A 24655-nucleotide genomic window follows, 5' to 3' on the forward strand; every position below is an offset into this window, starting at 1 on the left:
ATAATCTAGATCAACCGTCATGAGAGATTACTGCTTGTGTATTCAGCGCGATGCTGATGTCATGTTACTGCCGAGCATGAGAATTCACCATTTCGGTACACTCAGATTTCAGGCATATCAATGCTATTTCCTCCACTGTTTTTGGGTTTGAGAACTCTGTTAAAGGGGAAGCTATTTTGGTGTAGTTACGTCAGTTGAGCTCCCAAGATACATATCGTTTGAAAGAGCGTAGTTCGTGTATTCTGCAAAAAAGGTTTAAATGGTCTTGTACTCGCTACAACTGTTGTGCGCTGTGATTTTCAAACAGTCACGTGCCGGACTGGTCCTTCGTCATGGATCGTGATCTGGTTGAGAAGCTCCTGCTCATCACAGTCAGCCCCTAGAAAGCCTGGGTTGCAGCCTACCAAGCGGAGGAGCGAGATCCAAAGGGAGTGATTCGTCTTACTCGGGCTCGTACCCGAGCTCAGAGTGCTCAAGCCCCATATCGGTGAGATAAAGAGCCACTAAATGTTATTGTATTATTGATCCGACTCAGAATCTCGAGGAGGAGGTCATTGTCGATAAGAGCCAATCAAAATAGGCACGCATTATGCGTGCAGTCGGAACTTGTAGTTATATGATGCTCATGCATGATGATGGCGATTTTTTTCTGGACTCAGCGGGAGTTCGAGGTAGTCGGTGCATTGTGATCTTCGCGTTGAATTGATCTCAGCAATAACGTAATCACGTTTGGCAAAATCTGAAACCCGCGAGCTAGGGACAGCGATCGCACAGCATTAAAAACTATAAATTATAGTTTTTACTCCAGATTCGAGGCTTTAATTCGGATGTTGAGAGAGCAATGTTCCCGGAATATCAATGGCAGGTTCAAATTTCTGGAACCCCAAAACCCGAACATGTAACGCTGCTTGTTAGGTAGCCGAGTGTCCTATTGACATGCGCGATCATGTGTCTGCCAAGCGCTAGCGATCTCAATTCCGACCTGGTGTTGTTGACTTCGGAGCGCACCCTGGTGCTGCTGCAGCACCGGCTGCATTCGCCGCAATACAAAACTATGGTCCTGACCTACTATTTCATCATGATATGGTGAGTCTGATGCCAGATGTTGATTCCGCGAATAGATTGGCCGTCTGCTATAAGTTCAGCGAACATTGTGCAGTGCACAATGTGCACTCCCAAAACGTCCCATGGGCGTGTATGAAATGGATGCCATCTCTTATATGCCTACTTACCCGGTAAGTCCCTTGTCACAGTAAGTCTTACCGTGACAAGGGAGTTGTTGTTGTTGATCTAGCGGTAGGACCGGGACTTGATAAATGAGGCTGGTACTCTAGATGCAGCCTTCAATGTTGTTCGCAAGAGTGTTCGCCCGGCTATCGAGAGGAAGTGCCGTCAATTGAGAAGTTCTACAATTTGTAAAAGAAATCTGCGGCTTGAACCAGTGGAGAAGTGCGCAAAGTTGCGCCTGCGTGCTTTTGTCTGCATAACTTCCGAACAATGATGGGAGAGGAAGACGACAACGCGAATGACGAACATGAATTCGGGGAGATAGAAGCCAATGATGTGGAGCCGGGCTTCGAGGAAATAGCGGCTCGTGGCCCTGTACGTGGCTTTGCATTTTGACGGAGCGGACGAGTAGGATGTAGCACTGTACATTGTGTTACTGATTTAACACAGGATGAATATGTAACACTTTATTTTTTCGGATTTATTCCCGACGCTTAGTTCAATAGGCGGACACTCAGTGTTCGCCACTGTTCGCCGAACAGCGTGTGATATAATCCGTAAGTCAGTAGTTAGAACGTGACACACGCCACAGTGTATCGGGCACGCGTAAACTACTCAATCAGCTCACTGTCTCAAGCTCAGGGTTGTGCCGCCGCGGAACACCGTCGGTACCAGAACTGGCTGTGAAACGGGTTTGAGTCAGTCGGTGAGTCGGGATGTGACTCATACTCAGGGTTAGATGGGTGAGTTAACTCTGATTCGCGAGTCAGATGCTGATTCACATCTGGCTTGAACGATTTCGTAGGCTGTATACTAAACCGTTCAAGCCACATGTGAAATTGTATACTGTATACATGCATCACTGAATCATTCAGTCTGACTGCGTTACTAACATTCAGAGGAATCCAAATTACAGGGACGGCTTCTTTCTTCACTCTTCCAATCGACCCGAGTAACTCGAGTATAACAATAAACTCGTAACCAAAGCTTCCAAGCAACATATGCCTCTATCAGAAATCGGCCTTGAAATAAGTAACGTTCTTGGGGAACGTCTCGTTCTTTCATCGACAAAGAATAATTTTCCTACGCTCGCTCTGAACGAGTCTCATCATCACAGTTATGTGATCTATGTTATGAGAAAGAACAGATCAGCTGGATACAACTGTACTGAAGTACAAAAAAAGCTTTGGACATCGATGTCGAGATAGACGTTGGACATCGATGTCGAGATAGACGTTGATCATCCTTGCCAGAGTTGACCAGAGAGGAAGGAATTGAATGCCTGCTGCATTCCTTCTGGCGCGTCTAAGATCATATCATGTCCCGAGTTGATCACCTGAAATTATAAATTCAGCCTTCAAGCGAGAAACGGCCCTGAGTGCGTCCTGCTCAATCGTCCGAATAAATTGAATTCGACATACATTAATAACTGCAAGGTGTGCTCCGTTAGCGAACGAGTAGCGATAGTACTTTCCAAAGACGCCAACTCGAGGAAACTGAAAGATGACAAGCCTCAAAGCGAATAACGAACATTGAGCCTGAGATAGCTCACCTGCAGAGTCCGACGGAGAGACGAGGAGAGCTTCGAACCGTAATTGATTTGGCCATTCAAAGAGAAGACCCATTTCTCTGTACCACCGTAGTTAGTCACGAAGTCCTCAGCGCCATTGAGGATGAATACCTGGTTCACACTGTGGAATGTACGACTTATTATAAGTCTTATCCTATTATCAGTGATAGAGGCCACTTATATCATGAATCACAGAGACCTCACCTTCATTCCTTGATCTAGTAGTTCATTTACGAAGTATGTTGTATCGTAAGCCGCGTAGGGTCGGAAATCACTGAATACCTGAATATCGTAGAATCATAACAATCCCCGCACTCAATGCGGGATGCGACAACAGACATGATCATTCTGCATCTGAAAGCTCTTTGCAACTCCCAGCTCATCCTGAACATTCTTTCTGTTCAGAAGCTTCTCCACCTGAAGACAAAAACATAAATTTCAAGCTCTCCTGGGGCGAACGAGAAGTGAGAGTCCGAGTAGAATGCAGGTCGATCCTCCCCTATGTGGGCATCAGAAATCTGAAGTGATGGCGGCGGGTTTACATTTCCAGGATTGAACTTGTAGAACCGTGATTCACGGCCGTCTTCGGTGCGCACATCGTATCTAAAGCGAGAGATTCTCGTCGAGAGTAAAATAGTACGCCAAGACATGCTGGCGGGAAACAGCTAGACCCTAGGTGATGATACCACCGTGGTATTATAGAATTCCTCAGTCGAGTCGGCAACATCGACGATCCTCACATGCTTCTTGGAGTCTTTCTCAATTGAGTTACAGTAGCAGAATCACACAACTTCACGGCATTCAGACACTTATCTGAGGAACTATGGTCAACAGAAACAGCACATCCCGAGCCACCCACCTTTTGCTGCAGGCTTCCCAGGACCGTTGGAGTTGCACTCGGCGAGTGCCGCTCGACAGATGTTCATACCCGCTCGCATTATATTCAATCTAGGAATGCACGATGAGCAAATGAAGGAGGCAGAGGGACTCACATATCCTGAGGCACCAGCTTGCGCTGAGATGCCATATCCATGCATCCTTGGTAGCTAAGAAGGGGAATATATTCTATTGGCAGGGAGCGCCTTACACAGCAGATGGGCCGATTGCACCAGAAAAAGCCATAACACCCCTGAAATTCGCCTTCAGCTCCTGGTTCTTGGTAATTTGTGCACCCAACATGACGACAAGGGAGGCTACGAGAGCGGGCATAGGCGCTCAGAATGCTAGTCAAGACAATACCAGATGCTGACACTCCGACGAGGTGGTAATCTCTTTTGAAGTTCTCATTGATCTTGAAGAACTCGGTCAAGAATATCATCCTGCATGCAGAAGAGGAAAATGGTCGGAGGAATACTGTCGTAAGAGCAACTCACAAGTTGGCTACAGACTTCTCCAAGCTGGGCTCGACAAGTCCCAGGCTGAATCCAGTTGGCCCTGGAGCATCGACCCAAATACCGTTAGCATGCTGAGTCCACGAGTAACTGAACAACAGCCCATATGTACACGATATGTATGGCCACAATATGTGTGTTGTTTCGCCTAACGGGTTTGGCAGCTGTTGAGTCCCAGCTGGATCCGCATGGCATGGTCCATTGAGCCCCATGGCGATACCGATACTGCTATCACCAAGGCCACCGCCGATAAATATGAAAGTAGGGGCCTTGCTAGGTTCCGCATCGGCTTCAATAGCCACGTAGAAGTATCTGCAATAGTTGTCTTTGAAAATGGCGTAGACAAGCGGCACCAACCTGTTCGATCCACCCACATGCACATATCCAGAGTGCTGCTTTCCGACACTTGAATGGCACAAGGGGCCCGACCGAACCGTGACTGAACCTGAGATGACACACCTGAGAAATTCGTGAAGAAAACGGCTCCCATGAAACCATCTCTCTGTCCAGCGATGGCTCAGGTAAGCATTTCATGGACGACATTGGAAATCACAACTCGTGAGCAATCGTACGAGAATCTTACCATTGCCTTGAGCATGGTCTCTACTATTCGTCGCTTGAATCACCATACCCAGAGTCACAGCAGCAAATATGAGCATTTGTAGGGCGGTCATGTTATTCAATAGGGACTTTCGAACAAATAATCTCCGCTTGGCAGAGCTATCGACGCGACTTATACCATAACACGCCAGAGCGGTTCTCTATAAATTGATGAAAGGTAAAGGTTTCATGAGCAGATAACAATTGGCTGGTGACATTGCCACTGATGCGGGTATGGGAAGAGTTCCTCGTATGTGGACTATGGTCATGGAAAAATATACTCACAACTACCAGGAGAAAACGAGATGGGAAGACTGAAGCTGGCAGCTTCAAGCTGCGCTACGTTTGCCCCCAGAGAGAATGGCAACACCTGACTAGCTACCCCAATCGTGGAACACCAACGCGAGATCCAGACCTTGTGCGTTATACGGCCTGTGTATCATACGAGTGTGTGCGCCCGGCCGAGGATTTGTGTTCCACATTGGAACGCGGAAACACGAAGAAATCCAGAACGCGTTAAGATCCTTCATCACGTGTGGAGCTCCTCGCGATGCACGCGTCATGTGACTTCCATCTGGAGCGTTTTACGTGTTACAGCGATCCGCCTGGGCGATTCAAAGTTGACGTCGAACAAGGTAGGAGTTACAGACTTTGAAGTTGGCTGATATTTGTTCGATTCGAAACGGTAAAATGGCCAGACACCAGGATGTGCTCTCTGAGAGCAGCTCTCAGGGCACTGCTCTATGTGCTGTCACTGCACCATATGATCTCCATTTGCGGGCGAATGGACCCTACTGTCTACAGTAGACAGTCTACTGGGTCACTATTGCTTTTCCACTAGTACAAGAGGAAATCATGAATACTCGTACTCGGGAACCAAATGCGAATGAGAAGATCAAGCGATTGATTGTTCATGCCTCACAAAACACAGGTCGGTGGCGTCCACCCTTTCTGCAAATACCCTCAATGAGGGTCCCTCATCGACCCCGTATTGGTGTCTGATGGGGAGCAATACGCGTAAGGTCCGTCAGAGGTCGCGGCGACCTGGTCACCGAACCTTCTCTTCCGCCGTGGAGCGACTCTGCCCTCCTCGAGACCTTTTCCAGTCGTATCTTCCATGAGACGGAGCTCTTGAAGGAGGGCCTTTCTCTGAGTGGAAGACTACGACTGCTCGTGTTAGAACGAGTGTCTCATATATGCAAAGTGTGCGAGCAAAGAGCAAGAGATATTTGCTTGATTGTTCGGATCACTACTCCTCTCTGAGAGGACCTCTCATCGACCATGTTAAATCATCCGATTATCATCGACTATATCGGTACATTATCGGCATGGAGCTGCAATCTATACCGCTAAGCTTCGCGAGTGTCTCTGCGTCCACGTATCCCTGCATGCGTGAATCCGAAATCCGAGAACCACGCGAAGTGGCAATCACGGTCTGGATCCTTGCCCTCTCACGAATGGAATCGTAATTCGAATTCTCTCATGAGCTAGGATGCAATGCTGTCTACCGCAAGGTTGACAACCCTGGCTTGTCGAGAGTGGAGATTCAGAAGATTCCCGTTTGCGGAAATTTCCGAGATTTCAGGACATGAAATGCAATCCATGGAGACTTCACATAAGGAAATTTCTAATAAACGGATAAGCCTAACTCTAGTATCTCGAAAGTTTACAAAACAGTCACTCGGGTGGATACATTGCGAGACATAACGAATTGAGTAACGCATACGCGACCAGGACCGACCGGAAGAAAGATCAATTGAATCCGTTTAAGCTCGGCCCCCTTTGCGCGGTTCTCGGTGATGGCGATTTTGTGGAGTTCCACTGCTCTCCTATCGGCAGGATGAACCGTGCTGTCGAATCGACAGTGTCGATGTTCACTAGAAGTAGCTGAGTTTGCTGGTTATGGCCAGCCTAGAGAGTTCTCCCTTGACAGGAAAAAGTCGTGGTTATCTCAGCCGGCACGCGTGCCCTTTTCATAGCACGTCTGGTCCGTTTGATGCGTGCCCGGCGCTCGAGTGCTTGTTCGAATCTCTGACGATTTTTGGTTATGGAGTAAAAAAGACAACTATGTGGTAATTAGTGACTGCTCGGTTAGGTTTGGACCACGGAGAGTCAAGGGATAGTCTAGCGTGAGGATGTGAGTTGCTTTTTTGCAGCCGAGACTGACAGGCGATCGTCCGCACCATCCGCTAAACTGTAACTCGAGCCCCTGGGAATTCATGAAACTCACTACCAGTCCTATTCAGAGCTAGGCTTGCACTCTACACCTTTTCCCGTGCAAGTTTGACAAGTGAGCAGACAAGAATGACAATGTTACCATCAAGAGTGACAATGAGAATCCAAGTTTGTCACAATTCAATTCTGTTACAATCAAGATTGACTTTGAGAATTCAAGTATGTCACAATCGAGATATGTTACAATCAAGATTGACAATGAAAATCCAAGTTTCTCAAAGTTCAATTATGTTACAATCAAGATTGACAGTGAGAATTCATGTTTGACACCGGCAGAATATATCACAATCAAGAATGACAATAGACCATACAAGTTTGACAATACGCACACAAGTTTGACAATACGCATCCAAGTTTGACACTTCAACTCGACATGTTGGCATACGGTTCAAACTGATAATTGAACTTTGACAAACTTGGATTTTCATTGTCAATCTTGGTTGTTACAAAATAGAAAAGTGACAAATTTGGATTCTCATTGTCAATCTTGATTGCAACAAATTTAGATTGTGACACACTTGGATTCTCATTGTCACTCTTGATGGTAACATTGTCATTCTTGTCTGCTCACTTGTCAAACTTGCACGGGAAATGGTGTAGTGTGCGTTTTTGATGAGGGAAGTCTCATCTATCGCAGATCACCTGAAGGAGACGAACATAGTGCCGCCCACCACCAGCTTTCTGCCAGCTTACTTCTTGGATGACATGCTTTTGGGTTGTCGGCGTCGACCGCACGTGCCGGGGAATACAGAGCGATGCGGCCGATCTCGCACTGATACGACAGAAATGTCAGGATGTTACTCGCGGCATGCTCGTCGACCAAACGTACGCCTGCGACATATCCACCAAACTGCGCTGTCCAAGCCCCCATAATGTCTCGACATTATGTCGAGAACGAGGCCATTGTGGCCCGAGCGGGAATCCTCGGGTTCTTCGTATACCTCGACAACCAGCCTTGTGGTAGTAGTTCTCAACCTTTTCCTTGCATTTGGGTTAGAGACTCTAACTTAGAGTTAGAGACGTTGAGAAGTTTGAAGTCCACATACGCCCTGCTAGACTTCGAGAGTAGCTTCATGGCCTTCTCGTCCGGTCCTATATTAGGTGGAACCATACCGAGTTTCTCGGTTAGGTTCTTGACAAGCTTGTCGATGTTGACTTGAGGGCCGGACGATGACGAAGTCGCAGCATCTACTTCTCTCTGGCCACGTTCCAAAAGCCTTCTGGCTTCAGCTGAAGCCGCCTTAGCACAGGCGATGATCATCACAAGCTGAGCCTGGGTCACGCTCGTGCCGTTGTTGTCAGTGAGTTGCCGCTGTGAGGCAGTTGCTGTAGGACTTTGAGTGACATCGGTCCCGGGATCCGTGGAAGATGCTGCAGTACCAGGGTTCGATGGCGACGGGGGGTCGCTAGCGCCGACTTTCTGGGTCTCCTGGTGATGGGCCGAAAGCAGTTTCTCCCAACCATTCTCGCTCATGGAAGCCAAAACTCCAAACGGGCAATACCACTCTCCTATATGGCTGAGCATATAAAGTCTGTCTCGAAGGTCAGTGTTTCCAAACCTTTCAAGACCTTCTGAGTCGCCGATGGGATACTACCGTCTTCGAGTGACATAAGACACAAGTCCACAAATGAATGAACGGTCCTGTGCGACAGGGATAGGTATGCTGCGAAACTAGAACCGTATCTATTCGAGGTTTACCTCCCGACAGGAAGGACTTGAGTTGTACAACTGACACATTTGTACTGAGGGTTATAACGCAACAGGTGACACTCTCCCGCACGTGGGACTGAATGCTCCCGCTCATTGGCGATGAGCTGTTAAAAAGAAATGGGTCACTCTGAGTGACTCACTCAGGATGGCTTTGGTGAACAGCGCCCTCTTGCACGGTACAAGTTGGCTCAGCCGCCATCCAAAGCTGAGTTGTCGATGGTCCCCATCAACGACCATTGTATGGATAAATTGTCACAATTTCGAACCCCCATCTTTTGCAAAATCGTTCTTCGCTGGCCTACGATAACCCACTGTTGCCAGTTACTGCCAGTCAACACAAAGCCGAATTAAGGAGCAGATCCTCTCATTTCGCGTATTTCCAGTGTTTGTTCGTCCTTTGTTCAAATGATTTCTCTTCGACCAGTTGAGCTCTCGACATACCACATACCCTTTGGAAGTGTGTAGATCGTATACTCTGCGATAAATATGAATCTAACCTCAAGAGAAAGATGACTCTGATTCTCGTTCCCATAGGCTTATATATCATCTTCATCTCCATAGATTTATATATTAATCTATAAGTGCTTGATTCACGTTACTCTTCAAGCACCAAGGATCAACTCCGTGTACTCAACTCGTCATAGGTGAACAAACATTGCACAAAGCTCAACGGTCAATTTTGCATTTATCCTTTTCTAACACCCAGGATGAAGCCAGCCATGAAGCTTCCCGCAGCAATCCCTGTGTTTTCCGTGAGATAGTTAACCGCCCGTACCACTGCCTGAGACAAACGCGCCCACAAAACTTTCGAACAGTGAATAGAGCAAGAAGTTTGTAACACAACACGACGCTTCCGACGCACAATGTCCTCATGAATTACTGCTACAACTCCCCTGTTGCCTTTCTTCAAGGAATACCAAATCATAGTTTTCCTATTGTTCGAGAGGAAGTCAGAAGGCAAAAGCACGAATGTGGCAAATTAATTGTAACAAAACGAAGGCAACCAGAAATGAAAATGATTGAGCTCCCCCCACAGACTCCTCACCTCCCGTGCGTCCATTTCAGTAACTTCGCCGTCACCATCCATATCGAGACCCCTCATCACGTCACGCTGTACCTGATAGAGTTACCAATAGAAGTTTAATTCCTACTAGGAATTTCCTAGTGCAATCCTGCAATCTCAAAATTTACGAGCCGGACTCGGGTATGCCCCACCTACAGCATCCCAATTGACGTTCACATACCCTGCCTGAGCAGCTGCCTGGAATGTTACAAAAACCACACCAAAGGTCACCGCTGCCGCCTTGCCGACCTGAAAATATCACAATGCATGTAGAGTCTACATGCATACATTGTAGACTGGCCACGTCCTGAGTGCCATTATCGATAAGCACCCGAGCGGTGCGCGAACGAGACCACAATCCGTGGTATACAGAAATATGAACATTCCAAAAGACTATCGTTCATAGTCATGCTAAACCCGTCAATATTAGGGACTAAATTAAGACTCTCGAAGAAATAATATTGATACCACTTCTCTAAATCTGATCACTACCGCGAGGGAAATGCAGTGTGAGAAACTGATCGGGTACTTTCCAGTATGTCATCAGGTTTTCAGTAGGACATACTACTAGCACACTTCTCATTGATCTTGGTGGAAGTATACCGCTTGAATTTGGAAAATTAAGCCCGATCCAAAATGAAAGAATCGTGTGTGACTCTCTTCTGTACAAATTCAACAAATGAGGTAATCATGACACATTTTAACTCCAACAGAGCTAGCGATATCTCACACGACCGTCCTGTGTATTTATCGCTACTGCGAGAAGAACCGGATACCGTTATATCGATGTCTTTACTGTCGACTCGGCCGTCGTAATCACTAAGGCAACCTTAATAAGGCTCCATCTAGTGATATTGAGTCATGAATACTGCTTGTATCATCAGCGTACCACACATCATGAAACATCGTACCCTACTTCGAATTCGTCACTGAAGGATCGTCGACCATAATAGTGCTTCACCGCTGCAGACAATTGTTGTGGTCAATGGACTCTCGTCTATATAGGGTGTGTTATTGCTCTCCAAATATCGTGACGATCATTCACACCATCAATTCATGATTGTCCTGTATCATCAGGGATCAACCAGATTCATACCTGGCCTATCTCTCCCTCAAGGTTTTTGTTCCAAGCAGACTCCTGATTTATCGGGTACCACTTGATTCCCCAGTGTGACTCCCAGATCGCCAACTACTGTGAAGCTGTGGGTACCGTCTTGGACTCGTGAATCAGGTTGTAAATGCAGTATTGTGACGAAGCCAAATCCTCTCTTCGAGGTTCTCAGTTTCTACGCTTGTATTAGCCAGCGTAGATCAAGGTGGAGAGGAACTGCATAGAATCTCGGTGTGCTTGCCGTTGAAGTTTGTGCAAGGTTAACTTCGCTACTCGCATTTGACAACAGCGATAATTCAAGTGGATGGCACCGTGCTTATTAGACTGTATGACAGCATGTTATCAACAGTAGAATTCAACTGCTGTCGGGCTCCGGTCACCCGAGGCGACTCACTATAAGATCGGCGAACCGGAAGGTTCACAGCTTGATATATTTATTGATTTATGGCTGAAGACTCATAGAATATCAAATCAATCAACCTGGAGGATAGTTTTTCTCAGGTCTTGTAAACCAAGGAGCTCGACATCCTTATGGGCATCGACCCTATGCCCAGTAGTGTCATTGACAGTTCTCAATAACACTGACTTGGAACAGATTACGGAATTTTACGAATACCGAGGACGTGCCAGTGAGTTTAAGGGACTATTCTTACCTTTTTCAAGAAAAAGCCACTACAGAATCCCGAGATCATACCGAAGCTCAGGGGTTCAGCCACTTCGCCGAGATTCGTTTCGGACATCACCTGAATCAAATCAAATCTTCCGCGTGTGGAATGAAGCTTCACTATCGGTGATAGTAGGCCGAGCGAGAGTCACAGGAAATAAAGAATTTTCCGAGTAATTCGTAAAATTTCAATTCAGAGAAATGGACAGAAGCGACAGCCAAATCCCGATCTTGCATTCGAACACTGCTGCTGGCACCTGCGATAGGTTTCGCTGCTCTCTTTTTGGGGGGTCAATCAGTCTCTGTCCGACCATCTTCTCTTCAGCCCAACAGCGATTCACCCGCAAGGTATCTCTAGCCATGCCTCCCGCAATCAGAGAAGCTCCGGCGACGCCGACGAAACGTCGAAGAGTATTTGCCCGGAAGAAACAACAACGAGCAAGTCCGCTCATAAATCCTGTGGAAACCATCCAATTACGAGACTCGGCAACCCGAGGCTGTCAGAACCGAGAAAAAATGACAAATGCTCGACGGGGTAACACAACTGAACCGGAACATAACCTCTGAGTGGTGGAGGAATATATGTTCGCTTTCCTCAGCCGAGCATAGGAGTTTCCTCACTAACTAAAGAGGAAGTTCATACACGAATTCAGGTAGAAATATGCAGAAACCGATGAAAATATCCCAAAATTTCCTCAGAATTTTCGTCTTCTTATCAACACAGGCAGTTGACCATGTGAGAACTGTTGAACCCCAAATCCAACCATAAAAAGAAACATGGTATCAGCCCATCATATCAACCATCAGATCCCCTCTAGTTCTGAGAACCCAGCTATCGTCATCTCCACGCTGTTGTGAAGCGAGACGTTTCCGCTTGATCGAACAGAACGCCTCCAGATCGTCCATAGCCAAGGCCTCTACAGAAACAACCACACATCGGAGTTTCACAAATCACTTCCCGGAGAACAACTGTATTATCGGTCGCGGAAACATACACGTTTTGCATTTGCATGGAATATTACGCCACTTCACGTTAAACGGTTGAAACTCCATTGAAAATATAAGTTTCAAACAATATGATCAGAAGATACCACCGCCGTAATTCACCCTACGAAATGTCGAGCGCAAGCTCGAATCCCGGTATAGTCATTTTACGCTTGATAAGCCTAACAACTCAACAGTGTTGGAAAATATGCATATCTTCAATTACATTTCTTGATGACAATATAAGCATTCTGGGGAAATTCTGCGAGATTCTTTTTATTCATACGAATTCAGGTAGAAGTGTACGGAAACCAACAAGAATTTCTTCAGAAATTCCGTATTGTGACCAACACACTTAGTTGACTACATGCATTTTTCCTACCCTGAAACTCACCCTCGCAATCTAACATCCCATGCACTTTACACGGCCAATGAACACTACTCTCAGCTCTGAACAATATAGGCACCGAAATACGATCCTCTCCTGTTGATCCCGGCGTTGCTCGGTGAACCTACAACTACCCCATTATACACAAATGTTCAATACTAGCGATGATGCTCAGCGGAAATCCTGTGAATGCATCTCTATCTTCTGAGGAACTATAATGACGTCAGAAAACGATGCTATCTCGTCTGCCCCTCATTATTATGAATAATGATGGTATTGTGAAGTATGGATAGTAATAGTCACTTTGTAGTATTATTATGAACATAATAATAACAGTATGATGCATAGACGAGAAAAGTTATGATAATGAACTGTGCACCTACAACTACCCAACTACACGCAAACACTCGATAATCCCACTGAAGCCTAGCGACGGTACAGCGTGAATCCACTTAAGAGCATGCACTAAGATCTGAGTAATGATGGATATGATGATACTATTACAATATATGTACGTTTTCTCCGTACATATACCACGGTTCGGCCGCCCATTCCGGAGCTGCTGAGCTCTTTTTTCCATACTCCTATACTAGGGAAAAAAGAGAGCTGCCACGATTGAAATTACAATGGAGTTTCACCCGTGATGTGATAAACACCAGTGTAAAAAACAATTTCATGACCACTGCATAGCGCAAACATCGCGTTTTTCACCGAGTTTAACGCCACTTCACGTAAAACGGGTGAAATTTCAATAATTTCATGTATCCTCTGCAGTGACACCTGCACCCACATACCGTCGCCGGGATTTTATCATCAGAAATGATACTCATAAAGTCGCCGGGGAATACCACAACCGACACGCCGTCCGAAACGAGTTCATCAACAGCTCGCCATCCATCTTCTGGACACAAGATCTCGAGTGAAGATCCTCCACCTCCAGTGCATGCTATAACCTGCGGAATTTCAAGACTCGTATCTATAATCTGCGGAACAGGACCATTTTTCTCCGTTGTGGGCTATCGAAATCGAGTACACTGGAGTTCCACCCGTTTTACGTGAAGTGTCGTAATACTCGGTGAAAAACGCGATATTCGCGGTGATATGCAGTAGTCGTGAAATAAATTTTTTCACTGATGTTTTTATTCATATCACTAGGGTGAAACTCCACTGTATAAAGGTTAGTTCAACGTCTATGACTGTTAAGACGTTTCAAACAGTGTCAGCAACATTTAGATGAGGTGCTCACCATAAGCACCTATACGGAATGTGATTCTGTTTTGATTTAAAATCATACGTACATGACATATTATATAACTAATAATATCAAAAATTATATAGTATATATAAATGAAGTTCCACCCGTCATATGAAAAAACACCAGTGAAAAACATATTTCACGACTACTGCATACCGCGAATTTCGGGTTTTTTCACCGACTATCACGCCACTTCACGAAAAACGGGTGAAACTCTACTATACACCCCTCCACATATACCGCATATAATACGGTTGCAGGTTTTCTGGCTTGGTAGACTCTGGTCGCCGATTCAATTTGAATGCTAATTTTACTAGCACTTTACTTTTTTCATGCTAATTGTTTCTTCAGTTACGGTGATGTGAATCTGTTCGAGCTATCCCAGGTGGATTTGTATTCCGTACCCTCCTTCGTATGCGCTTGAGGAAAATTCAGCACTTCATACCGCAATTTTCCATGAAAACGGAATGTGACCATCTCCCCTACCGTAAAGAAACTAGCATCGGTATGGGGGCCAAAACCCCCATCGCGATAGTGACAGAATCGTATCGTTGAATTCGACACGCCATCTTTCCGCCCTTCCATTGGCAGCAAATCAACACATTGCTCGAGGGCCGTAGCACCTATCCCATAATTTTGCTAATTTCATCAAAATCGAAACAAAAGCGCACGCCCACTATTGTTTCCGGTCAAGTATCTCTCGATGGAGCGACATAGCGTCTTCGTGATTCCACTAGCGATCGCCACGTAGGCCAGCACAGGAACTCTCAACCGGGTAGAGTCAAACCCTAGCGGAATAAGTCTACTGCCACCTCGCGCATGAGCGAGATGGATATCTACGAACTCCGCAGAACCTCGATGAGAATACCTGAGAAAGTCAAGTTTGTAATCGTTACTATCACCGTCGTCGAATATGTATTGGTGACAATATAAAATTTTCGAGGAGGTTTTCATTGATTTTTTTACACTTCTATTCGAGTTCTATAATCAATGAGGAAACTCCCGAACTCAGTTGAGGAAAACGAACATATATTCCTCCAGCCTCTTCTCGAAACGATGCTATCTACATTCAAAAGAAGACTTCATCATGTCAAGCCTCCCAGTGAAGCCCGACCCCCGACGCGCGTAGTATGGGAGTATCATCATTTGTGATTTCACCTAAAGTTCTATAAATTATTTTCTCTTCCCTACAGACTTATTACATAATATAAGATATTAATACATGATATTCCTTTATCTCCATTTTTATAATAATAATAATAATGTTAATAGTTCATTGGAGTTCCACCCGTTTTACGTGAAGTGGCATAAAACTCTGTGAAAAACGCGATGTTCGCTGTATGCAGTAGTCGTGAAATATGTTTTTCACTAGTGTTTTTCATATCACTAGGGTCAAGAAACTCCAATATTAATAGATGTCCTCTGAGTATATATAAATAACGACATATGGTATATTAATAAAGTTTCACGACCCGTTTTACGTGAAGTGGCGTAAAACTCGGTGAAAAACGCGATATTTGCGGTGATATGCAATAGTCGTAAAATATGTTTTTCACTATTTTTTTCATATCACTAGGGTCAAGAAACTCCAATATAACGCCACTCCGCGTAACACGGGTGAAACTCCATTGTTTGAATTGATTAGGGGATCAAATTTTTGAAAACGGACTTTTTAGATTTCGCGTAATGTCCCAAAAATTGCATCCCAACTCGGCAGAATATCACCCAACAGGTCGCCCTTTGAGCTTCTTCATATTCTCCCCTCCCGCGATTCGTTGCTTTTCCTCTTCATTTAATGCGAAATACTCTGCGACCCCGTCGAGTATTCTATGCTGAACTCGGTGATGGTTGTGGCGAACCACGAGTAAACCGCGTAACTGAAGTAGTGTTAAGGGAACATATGTTTGCTGGCCTCAGCAGCTGAGCTCGGGAGTTTCCAAAGCTAACTAGAGAAACGAATACGGATTCCCTCGGAATTTACGAATTGTCACCGACCAATGTCGTTGACCATGTGCATACTTTAACAATAATGGAGTTTCACCCTAGTGATATGAAAAACACTAGTGAAAAACATATTTCACGACTACTGCATACTGCCAATATCGCGTTTTACGCCACTTCACGTAAAACAGGTGAAACTCCAATGGATAACAATCACTGAATAATTTCTCTCGTATCATTTTCTTTCTATTTTTCATTTATTCAGAATCGATTTTGTGATAAACAATTTTCCCAGGAAAATCGATCTCCGTAGAAAACGGATATCGCCAATATGTCGTTTCGTCCTCGACTGCTGTCACTGTATAATATTAGATATTCTTCCAATGCACAATACTCGCAAATGCAAACGCCCATATGCAACCCGGGGAATGAAAATTCATATATTTCCCTCCGAAATCAGTACTCAATTCGAGTAGTGTTACTCGAATTCTCTAGATTTGGGTTGACCAGCACCTACTTTCAATTCATCGACAACACCCTTGTCGATATCCCCATCCGGTGATGCATCCATTGATATTTCTTCCGCCACATGGTCATATAAAAAAGTTCGCTTTTCGCTCATTGGAGTTTCACCCTAGTGATATGAAAAACACTAATGAAAAACACATTTCATATATCACATGGCGAAAAAGGCGTAAAACACATATGGTGTTTCCACTCACGTTCCGCGAGTGGGATGTTGCTAGTCGTTGTCTTACTCCTCAGGTGTTTGTGTTAGAGCCTCTAAGTAGCGCAACTAGGGTGAAAGATTTGAGAGAAATTTTCAGGAGTCCCTCGCTTTCCTCCCGACCGCTACTATTGAGTTAACCGCGTTGACCCCCATGACATTACATTTTCAGGGACGAGTTCGACAAAGTAGGACTAGTTACAGTTGACCAACTTAATAGTCGCAGCTTATTCTTGCTATCTTAGTATAAATGTGTACGTAAGCACATAGCGAACATAAGGCCAACATTGACGTTTTGTATACTGCTGCATCTCAACCTACTCTGCATTGAGTTCTACAACTTATGCATTGGCAACTTGATCAACAATCATCCGAAAATCCTACCATGGGTCGTCCTGCAAGAAGGAACTCAGTCTCAGAGGAGCTCAGTTAGCTCCACCCTCTCTCATTGTCCTGTCGTCTCAACATCCGACCGAATCTCCCCCCCCCCCCTCCAGAGTGTTGATCAACTTGTGCTATCTTAGTATAGGTATGTACGTAAGCACATAGCGAACATAAAGTCCACATTGACGTTTTGTATACTGCTGCACCTCAACCTACTGTGCATTGAGTTCTACGACTTATACAATGGCAACTTGATCAACAACCAATCACTACACCTCTTCAATCTCAAATTCAGCAAATGAAGGGTGAAACAGATTAGAAAAATGAAATTTGATTTTAGTCGGATGAAAAGAGTTTTTCACCGAGTGAAAGTTCAAATTCGAAATGAAAGTTCGACTTTCGTAGACCACTAAAAAATGAAAGTTCAAATTCGTAAACGAAATCTATGAATTCGGAAACACAAGTTGAAACTAGTCAAACACAAAACCAATGAAAGCTCATTTTCATGCACTTACACCACTTCTCGATATGCGTTGTTCACACTCCACGAGTTGACAACTCGCACAATGTGCGAAGACTGCTCGAGGTACTTCTCAAATGTGAACAGTTATTGCACTGAGTGAGATTCACGGGTAGTTCTCCGGAACGAAAAAAGTTGAAGTCGAACGATACGCACATCCACAACATATAAACGGCGTTTCAAACCACCGATCCGAGCTGAAGAAATTCCGGTATAACCGTGTCTTAAAAAAATAACAAAAAACTCTAGAAGACGTTCCTCCCATACTTAATTTTCAACATATAACTCAACAACTACTCCAACACATACTAGAAACGACGCTGCTTTCCTTCTTTCTCTAGTATTAATGCTTCCTCGACGATCAGTCCATCGCCAATCTCTCTTTACCACCGCTCATTAGATTCAACAAGAGTGAGTCAGAGTTGAGTACCTATTATCGAAAATTCAAATCCTCGGCAAAATCGTCAGTTACTTCACTACCATTTTATTTCGGCTCACTGCCATGTGATGAGCAATTTCCTTTGCGGCGTCAATTCGCCTCAATTCTACGAAACCGGGATTATTCTGGATCGCCGAACCAATCATCTTGGCAGACTCCATTTCACCTGACACAAACATTGTTGGAGTAGTAGGAATATATGCAATCGCTTTCCTCAGCAGCTGAGCTCAGGAGTTTCCTATACAGTGTTGCAGTAGGAATATATGCAATCGCTTTCCTCAGCAGCTGAGCTCAGGAGTTTCCTATACAGTGTTGGAGTAGGAATATATGTAATCGCTTTCCTCAGCTGCTGAGCTCAGGAGTTTCCTATACAGTGTTGGAATAGGAATATATGTAATCGCTTTCCTCAGCAGCTGAGCTCAGGAGTTTCCTATACAGTGTTGGAGTAGGAATATGTGTTAGCTTTCCTCAGCTGCTGAGCTCACGAGTTTCCTATACAGTGTTGGAGTAGGAATATATGTAATCGCTTTGCTCAGCTGCTGAGCTCAGGAGTTTACCATACAGTGTTGGAGTAGGAATATATGTAATCGCTTTCCTCAACTGCTGAGCTCAGGAGTTTCCAAAGCTAATTGTAGGAGTTTATATACGAAGTCGGGTGAAATTGTACAGAAACCAATGAGAATACCGGGAAATTTCCTCAGAATTTTCATAGGCACCAACACATGTAGTTGACCATGTGCATGTTTTCCCACAGCGAATAACACTCCAGACAATCGACGGAGAATTGTCATAAAAACTGACGCCATACCCTGAGCCTTGATGATAATATTCTTCTTCATTTCCTGGGCCTTCAACACTTGATATTTCGCTTTTTCAGCCTGCTGTTGAGCTACCTGCTTCTGCTCAACCGCGCCCGCATATCTACATACAAACTCACATAAAAATAAGCGATAATATTTAATTATATAATTGGAGTTTTTTCACCCTAGTGAGAAATATATTTTAAGACTACTGCACAGCGCAAATATTGGGTTTTTCACTTCACGTAAACCGTGTTGAACTCCAATATGTAGCCAATCATAAGCCTCTTACTCTGGAGAAAAAGCGAGATCAACAATAGCGACATCGTCCAGAATCAAGTTGAATTCTCGGGCGCGTTCGACCAACTCTTGTCGAATACGACGAGACACGACCTAAAATAGAAGGCATGCAAAAACCAATAGAAAAACTCGTTTGAATTTACCTCTCGCTGAGTGACCAACTCCGAAGCGTTGAACTGCGCAACGACCGATTTCAAAACCTCATTGATGATGGACGGTAGGACCTGTGGACGCAAAAGTATTTTCAAATCCAGTATTAATATAAAATATTAACATCTATATGTGTCGGCGACAAATTTGAAAATTGTGAGGAAATTTGGTAAAATTCTTATTGGTACATTTCGACATGAATAGGCTCCTATAATTAGGAAGGATGCTCCTGAGCTCAAATGAGGAGAGCGAACACATACTTCTCCAACACTAGTCAAATGAAAATGAATATTGAATTACCTTCTCATCATAGTCGGTACCAACATAGCGGTATATAGCCGGTAGTTTATCTTCTCTAGGACGACACAGTGTTCGTAGGGAAATGCTGACCATCTGGAGATCCTTGGAACCCGTGAGGGACACCTAGAGAGGATAATTTAATACCGTAAATCAGACGAATCACTTACCAGCGTTCTGGGCTTAGTTCTAATGTCGAAGTTGATCGGTCTTTCGAACCAAGGTACCATCACGTGAGTTCCTTCAGAGTAGAGGTCTTCTTGGATACCGCTGAGTCTGGAGAACTTGATGGCTCGATGACCGGCATCGACTAAACAGGGGAAGAAATATGTACCATATTTGGGCCTATTCTGTATCTTGCAAGGTTGAACCTAGGATACTCCATCCTACTATTACCGTTAAAAAGGCAATTCTTAAAAGCCCAGACCGAGCCGCCGATCCCCACGGTCCCGACCGTGATCGCCTTCGCCAATTGCGGGCCAAACTTCGAGAATGCTTCGGTGAACTTCTGCGACATTACCAGAAACTACAAGGAACCGAAGCTGAGACCTCGATGCTCGGGGGCTCGAGGTTCATCGCAAAAAGCGCGCGCCCAAGTGATCGATTTAAATGGAACGCAAAACGAAGATTGGGATGAATAGGATTGTGTCGTCGTTGAATTTATGATGACTGATGTGTTCAGTGGTGACTAGCAGAGACTGCCGAATCGGCGGGAAGCAGTCGGAGGTCCGCCTACGTTAAGCCTTCTGGGATCGACGTATCTTGAGGTCGACCATGAAAGATTCAGACTAGGTCCGGTTTTGACCTCCACTTCCCTTTCTCTATCAGCCGATCCCCGACTCTCGAAATGTCAGTCAGCTCAGTCTAAACCCCAGCGTCCCCGGGCCGGTGAGGGTTGCGATATGTGTTCCAGGAGTTCCATCCGCTTTGATGATGTGTATTGATCATCGTATGAATTTCCGTTATAGGATTGACCACTTCTTGTAACGCGAGTAAAGGGCTTTTGTGGACTTACAAGGAACCTATTTTTTGGCGAAATCACTCCATCGTCATGCGTTTCGTCTATAACGCGCTCGCCCGAACGCGACGATACAGGCAATGATAGTCATTACTTAGTATTGGATCTAGCACGTGTTCTCATCAACACGTGAGAAGTCCATGTGTCGAGAAGATCCGTGCCCCTCGGGATTACGATGAAGTTCCTTTACAGTGGGGATGTTTAAGGCGCCTTGAGTTCAGGAGTAGAGTATCGCGGCTTGAACTCAAGTAACACTGTAACTTGACTTTGAGCCGCAATTTGCTCAGGGCCAGTTAGCAATAGGTCTTCCTACTTCGGGCCGAATCATTATACGCTTCGTTCACTTCACTTCTCGGACGATGTAGAACACTATATTGCACTGTAATGCATAGTCGTTCACGGGCATGAGTCCGTGTTGAGCCGTAGCCATCTAACTCAAGTTCGTTTCGTCCTGATTTCCACTCTCCTCGTATCGCGTTCCTTAGTGCTGGAAGGTTCTACCAACATAATGGACAGGCTTGCCATGTTGCGACTTGGTCTTAATCTATCTCCACTTGAATGATAGATCACTTGAGCCTCAAAAGGTAAATGAAAAACCTGCTTTGTGGGAAGCAGAGATTGCTTACGAATCCGAACAGAGAAAAATGTAGACTATTGCAGTTCGTCCAATGTTTCCGAATCAACCCGTTTTGAACACATGATAGTGCACTCAGTGAGGAAAGATATCAACATGATGCTTCAGCTCTAGTAGCTGATAATTGATTTCATCATCATCGCAATCATGACCGTGTTCATGAGGAAGAAATTGAATATCGAGTAAAACTCGGATTTGTGGTGATCGGCTAATCGATAAGTTATAGCTCTTAGGGCGGTCGCAGCTATCATCAGTACCGCGCTCGCCCTTCCGACTGGATCAATATCTGACTCAGGTGCTCTGCAGTCGAATCTAGCGGAGGAAAAACTGCATCGCAGTTTTTCCATAGGTGAAACCTCGACGGAGAGTGCTTGCCCACTTCGGGATAGTGCGGATCTCCCAGCGCTGAGGCGATCGAGAACTTGCCCGTTTCATTCGAGCATGGCCAGAGCGTGCCAGCCGCTACAAAGAACGCGAGCTATACTCGGGTCTTTGTTCATATTTTTTTTTGATCTCCCTTATTTAACCAAGGTCTAGCGAGAGGTAGTTGTTCATCTCGGCCCTGGTTTGCGTTAGGAAACCGGCCACGAGAGATCATCCACCTTGCAGTTGCCGAAAGCTACAAATCACGGACCCAGTTTACGGGTTCCGTGTTGTGGTTTTCGACCACTGCCCCTCCCGAACTCGCAGATCAGAGGTTCCAATAACTTCAAACATCGGATAAGTAAAAGCAGCACCGCAGTTTGTCCGTAGGCGAAAGCCAGTCGAAGAGTTTCAGCTCATATCCCGATTGTGCAGGTTTACATGTCTCGGCCGTTCGAGTATTGGCCCGTTTCATGTACATACGTGCAGAGTATGCCAGCCCTAGCGAAGAACACGAGTCAGCTGGTGTCATTGACATGACAATACAATGACTCATTTCACGGGGCAGTGTTTTCTTCATTAACTGAGGTCTCGCGAGATGTACTTATTCACCTCAGTTCACTCAGTTGTTCGCGCCGAACGGCAGTCTCGCTTGAACCAACTTTGATACCCCTAGGTATTCACACGGTAACACTGCCACCGTAGCAGTTATTGGCCATTGCCACGGCGGGCTCTGGTAGTGGAAGTGGTCGTCGCCTCAAACCTCATGGTCGCTTCGCTGACCGAGCAGCGACCATACCCATTATGGACCATTGCTCACAAAAAAAGTAAGTTAATCAAGGCGAGCCTCGAAGTCCCACTTCTTCGAGGACGAAGAGGGGGCTCAAACAATCCTAACAAAAAAAGCAGCAGTCGAAAGGCAAAATCCTAAAGTGAGCGAGAGCGTGACTCGCAAGGCAAAGCTGCCAGCCAATTATGAGACAAGTGGACATCGTCCACAAGTTTCCCAACTCAGAGGTGTCTATTGGACGAGCTCTGGGTTTCAAAAGAATTGTTCGATGAACTCCATACGATGACCTGAGGAGCCACAGCAACGCACTCAACCCTAGTTCAGGGTTAATTATGCGCGCAGGGGAAGAGATCTCCTAGGGCCCCTAGAAGATCTCTTCCCCTGGGCGCATGATGAGGGGACCATTATAGTCGCCGATTGTGCACAGGAACAATGGCGAGTCTACACAAGGGATACGCGTTCATCACAACCATTTCATGCAACACCTCAGCAATATAACGAAAACAAGACTTCACCAAGGAATACTACTCAATACTTTCTGTATAGCAGAAAGAGACGCTTTCTGTGTAGCGGCAGTGTTAGGTGGTAGTACCATGAAATCAGAGTAGTATAACTCTTATGTTAGAGAATGGACGACACCAGACTCTGGTGTCAAAATTCACTTCGGTTGCACTTTGCAACCGAAGTGCATCTCGATCCCTGATCTTCTCAAAGGTATCAACGGCCTCTGCACTGAAGTTTGGTATACCCTCTTGAACCCTTGGAGCGGATCTTATCTGGTCAATAGCCGAAGGTACTTGACATCGCTGCCGCGATTAAACTTCGTCAGTTACACCACAGTAGGTTCCATATACTTCCAGCAGCGGACCTTCCAAAAAGGAAGGATGGGGTACTCGTCAGGCGGATACACGTCGGACTTGTCGAGGAAGTCAATGCGTCCGAGCTGGCATGGACCACCAGTGGTGATTCACCGCAGAAGATCACCGGAAGACCCCCGAAAAAGTCTGTCCCTCTGTGGCACCCACGTTGGATCCACTTGACCGTCTCTGATATTGCATCGAGAACCGTTTTGTGCAGCGCACATACCTCGCCAACGAGCTATGTGAAATGGCGGAAATACCGCCATAAAGATAAAAGCCATAGAAAAGCGATAATTCTAGCATATGATAACGATCAAGATTATAAGAGAGTAGCACAAGAACACAACGTCAAACCGGATACAGCCTACCGCATTGCCAAAAAGAGAAGTTTTATTCCAAAACGAAGAGGAGGACGCTGTGCATATAAGATTACAGAACAACGAAGAGAAGCAGTGATCAAAACTGTCGAAAACAACCCAACCTCCACTCTGGCTCAAATGGAAGCTACCCTCGACCAACGCCAAGACTTGGAGAAAATTTTCATGAGCTCTATCGACCGGATTTTAGACAACGCCCTAATCACACTCAAGAGACTTCACCTTCATACTGAGGTAAGAAAATTCACTATCAAATTCACCACTCTTACTATCGCGATCTCAATATCAGAGCAGAAACTCACAGGCTAACAAAACCTAACGTCGAATATGCGCCGAATATATGCTCAGCCAAGAAAAGAGCTACCGGTACATATATGTTGATGAAACAGGCTACAATCTCTTCACGACGAGGGGAATGGGCCGTTCTCGCCTGGGTACTACGAAAGAATCCAACACTCTCCACATTTCTCGCTCTAGGTAGAAAGGCCGTCACTGTGGTTCAAAACCAAAGAGGCCGGCACGTGAGCTCCATTGTGGCTCCATCGCCTCTCAACTCCATGGCCAGTAAATTCTCACGACTCCGAGAGTTGAACTCCCTCCTGGTAAACCCTTCCTGACTTGGTTCGACAACGCACCCTGCCACAACCGAGGAGTCCACACATGCGTACAATTGGGTTTGCAAGGCCAAAAACTATCCCCAAACAGCCCAGAGCTCAACGTGGTCAAGTTCATGCTTAACGCCTTTAAAGCAGCACTCAAAGCCCATATACAACAAGTCCAAGTGATTCCACAAGAAGGCGAATCCCTATATCAAGCTCATAGCCGGATTTTATTGGCTGCAGCCCCGCAGTGTATG

General features: G+C 45.4%; 7 protein-coding genes across 7 annotated transcripts; all 7 read right to left on the minus strand.

The window, feature by feature from the left end:
* Positions 1-2467: 2467 nt before the first annotated feature.
* Pmar_PMAR017460 (Serine carboxypeptidase, putative) lies at positions 2468-4006 on the minus strand (the record flags this gene model as incomplete). The annotated part of the gene is made up of 10 exons (XM_002784730.1): positions 2468-2563; positions 2649-2723; positions 2780-2908; positions 3002-3079; positions 3137-3214; positions 3340-3400; positions 3538-3610; positions 3657-3745; positions 3790-3843; positions 3885-4006. 10 exons carry the CDS (start codon positions 4004-4006, stop codon positions 2468-2470), a joined length of 855 nt encoding a protein of 284 aa, XP_002784776.1.
* Positions 4007-4166: 160 nt separating this feature from the next.
* Positions 4167-4862, minus strand: Pmar_PMAR017461 (hypothetical protein; the record flags this gene model as incomplete). Its single annotated transcript, XM_002784731.1, has 4 exons — positions 4167-4278; positions 4342-4500; positions 4546-4633; positions 4772-4862. 4 exons carry the CDS (start codon positions 4860-4862, stop codon positions 4167-4169), a joined length of 450 nt encoding a protein of 149 aa, XP_002784777.1.
* Positions 4863-7993: 3131 nt separating this feature from the next.
* Pmar_PMAR017462 (hypothetical protein) lies at positions 7994-8497 on the minus strand (the record flags this gene model as incomplete). The annotated part of the gene is made up of 1 exon (XM_002784732.1): positions 7994-8497. One exon carries the CDS (start codon positions 8495-8497, stop codon positions 7994-7996), a length of 504 nt encoding a protein of 167 aa, XP_002784778.1.
* Positions 8498-9419: 922 nt separating this feature from the next.
* On the minus strand, positions 9420-11648 carry Pmar_PMAR017463 (conserved hypothetical protein; the record flags this gene model as incomplete). The annotated part of the gene is made up of 4 exons (XM_002784733.1): positions 9420-9515; positions 9780-9851; positions 9954-10046; positions 11562-11648. 4 exons carry the CDS (start codon positions 11646-11648, stop codon positions 9420-9422), a joined length of 348 nt encoding a protein of 115 aa, XP_002784779.1.
* A 2090-nt stretch (positions 11649-13738) lies between these two features.
* Positions 13739-13897, minus strand: Pmar_PMAR017464 (hypothetical protein; the record flags this gene model as incomplete). Its single annotated transcript, XM_002784734.1, has 1 exon — positions 13739-13897. A coding segment is annotated over one exon (159 nt), but the record flags the coding sequence as incomplete, so codon positions are not given.
* Positions 13898-15924: 2027 nt separating this feature from the next.
* Pmar_PMAR017465 (hypothetical protein) lies at positions 15925-16076 on the minus strand (the record flags this gene model as incomplete). Its single annotated transcript, XM_002784735.1, has 1 exon — positions 15925-16076. A coding segment is annotated over one exon (152 nt), but the record flags the coding sequence as incomplete, so codon positions are not given.
* Positions 16077-18074: 1998 nt separating this feature from the next.
* On the minus strand, positions 18075-20279 carry Pmar_PMAR017466 (Prohibitin-2, putative). Its single transcript, XM_002784736.1, has 8 exons — positions 20154-20279; positions 19928-20067; positions 19761-19883; positions 19454-19534; positions 19303-19403; positions 19019-19131; positions 18252-18376; positions 18075-18201 (listed from the first exon to the last, which is right to left on the minus strand). The coding sequence occupies exons 1-8, from the start codon at positions 20272-20274 to the stop codon at positions 18133-18135; spliced, it is 873 nt and encodes a 290-aa protein (XP_002784782.1). The 5' UTR covers positions 20275-20279; the 3' UTR covers positions 18075-18132.
* Between the last annotated feature and the right edge of the window lie 4376 nt (positions 20280-24655).

The sequence above is a fragment of the Perkinsus marinus genome (genome assembly GCF_000006405.1).
Source record: "Perkinsus marinus ATCC 50983 genomic scaffold scf_1104296934654, whole genome shotgun sequence".
NCBI lineage: Eukaryota > Perkinsozoa > Perkinsida > Perkinsidae > Perkinsus > Perkinsus marinus.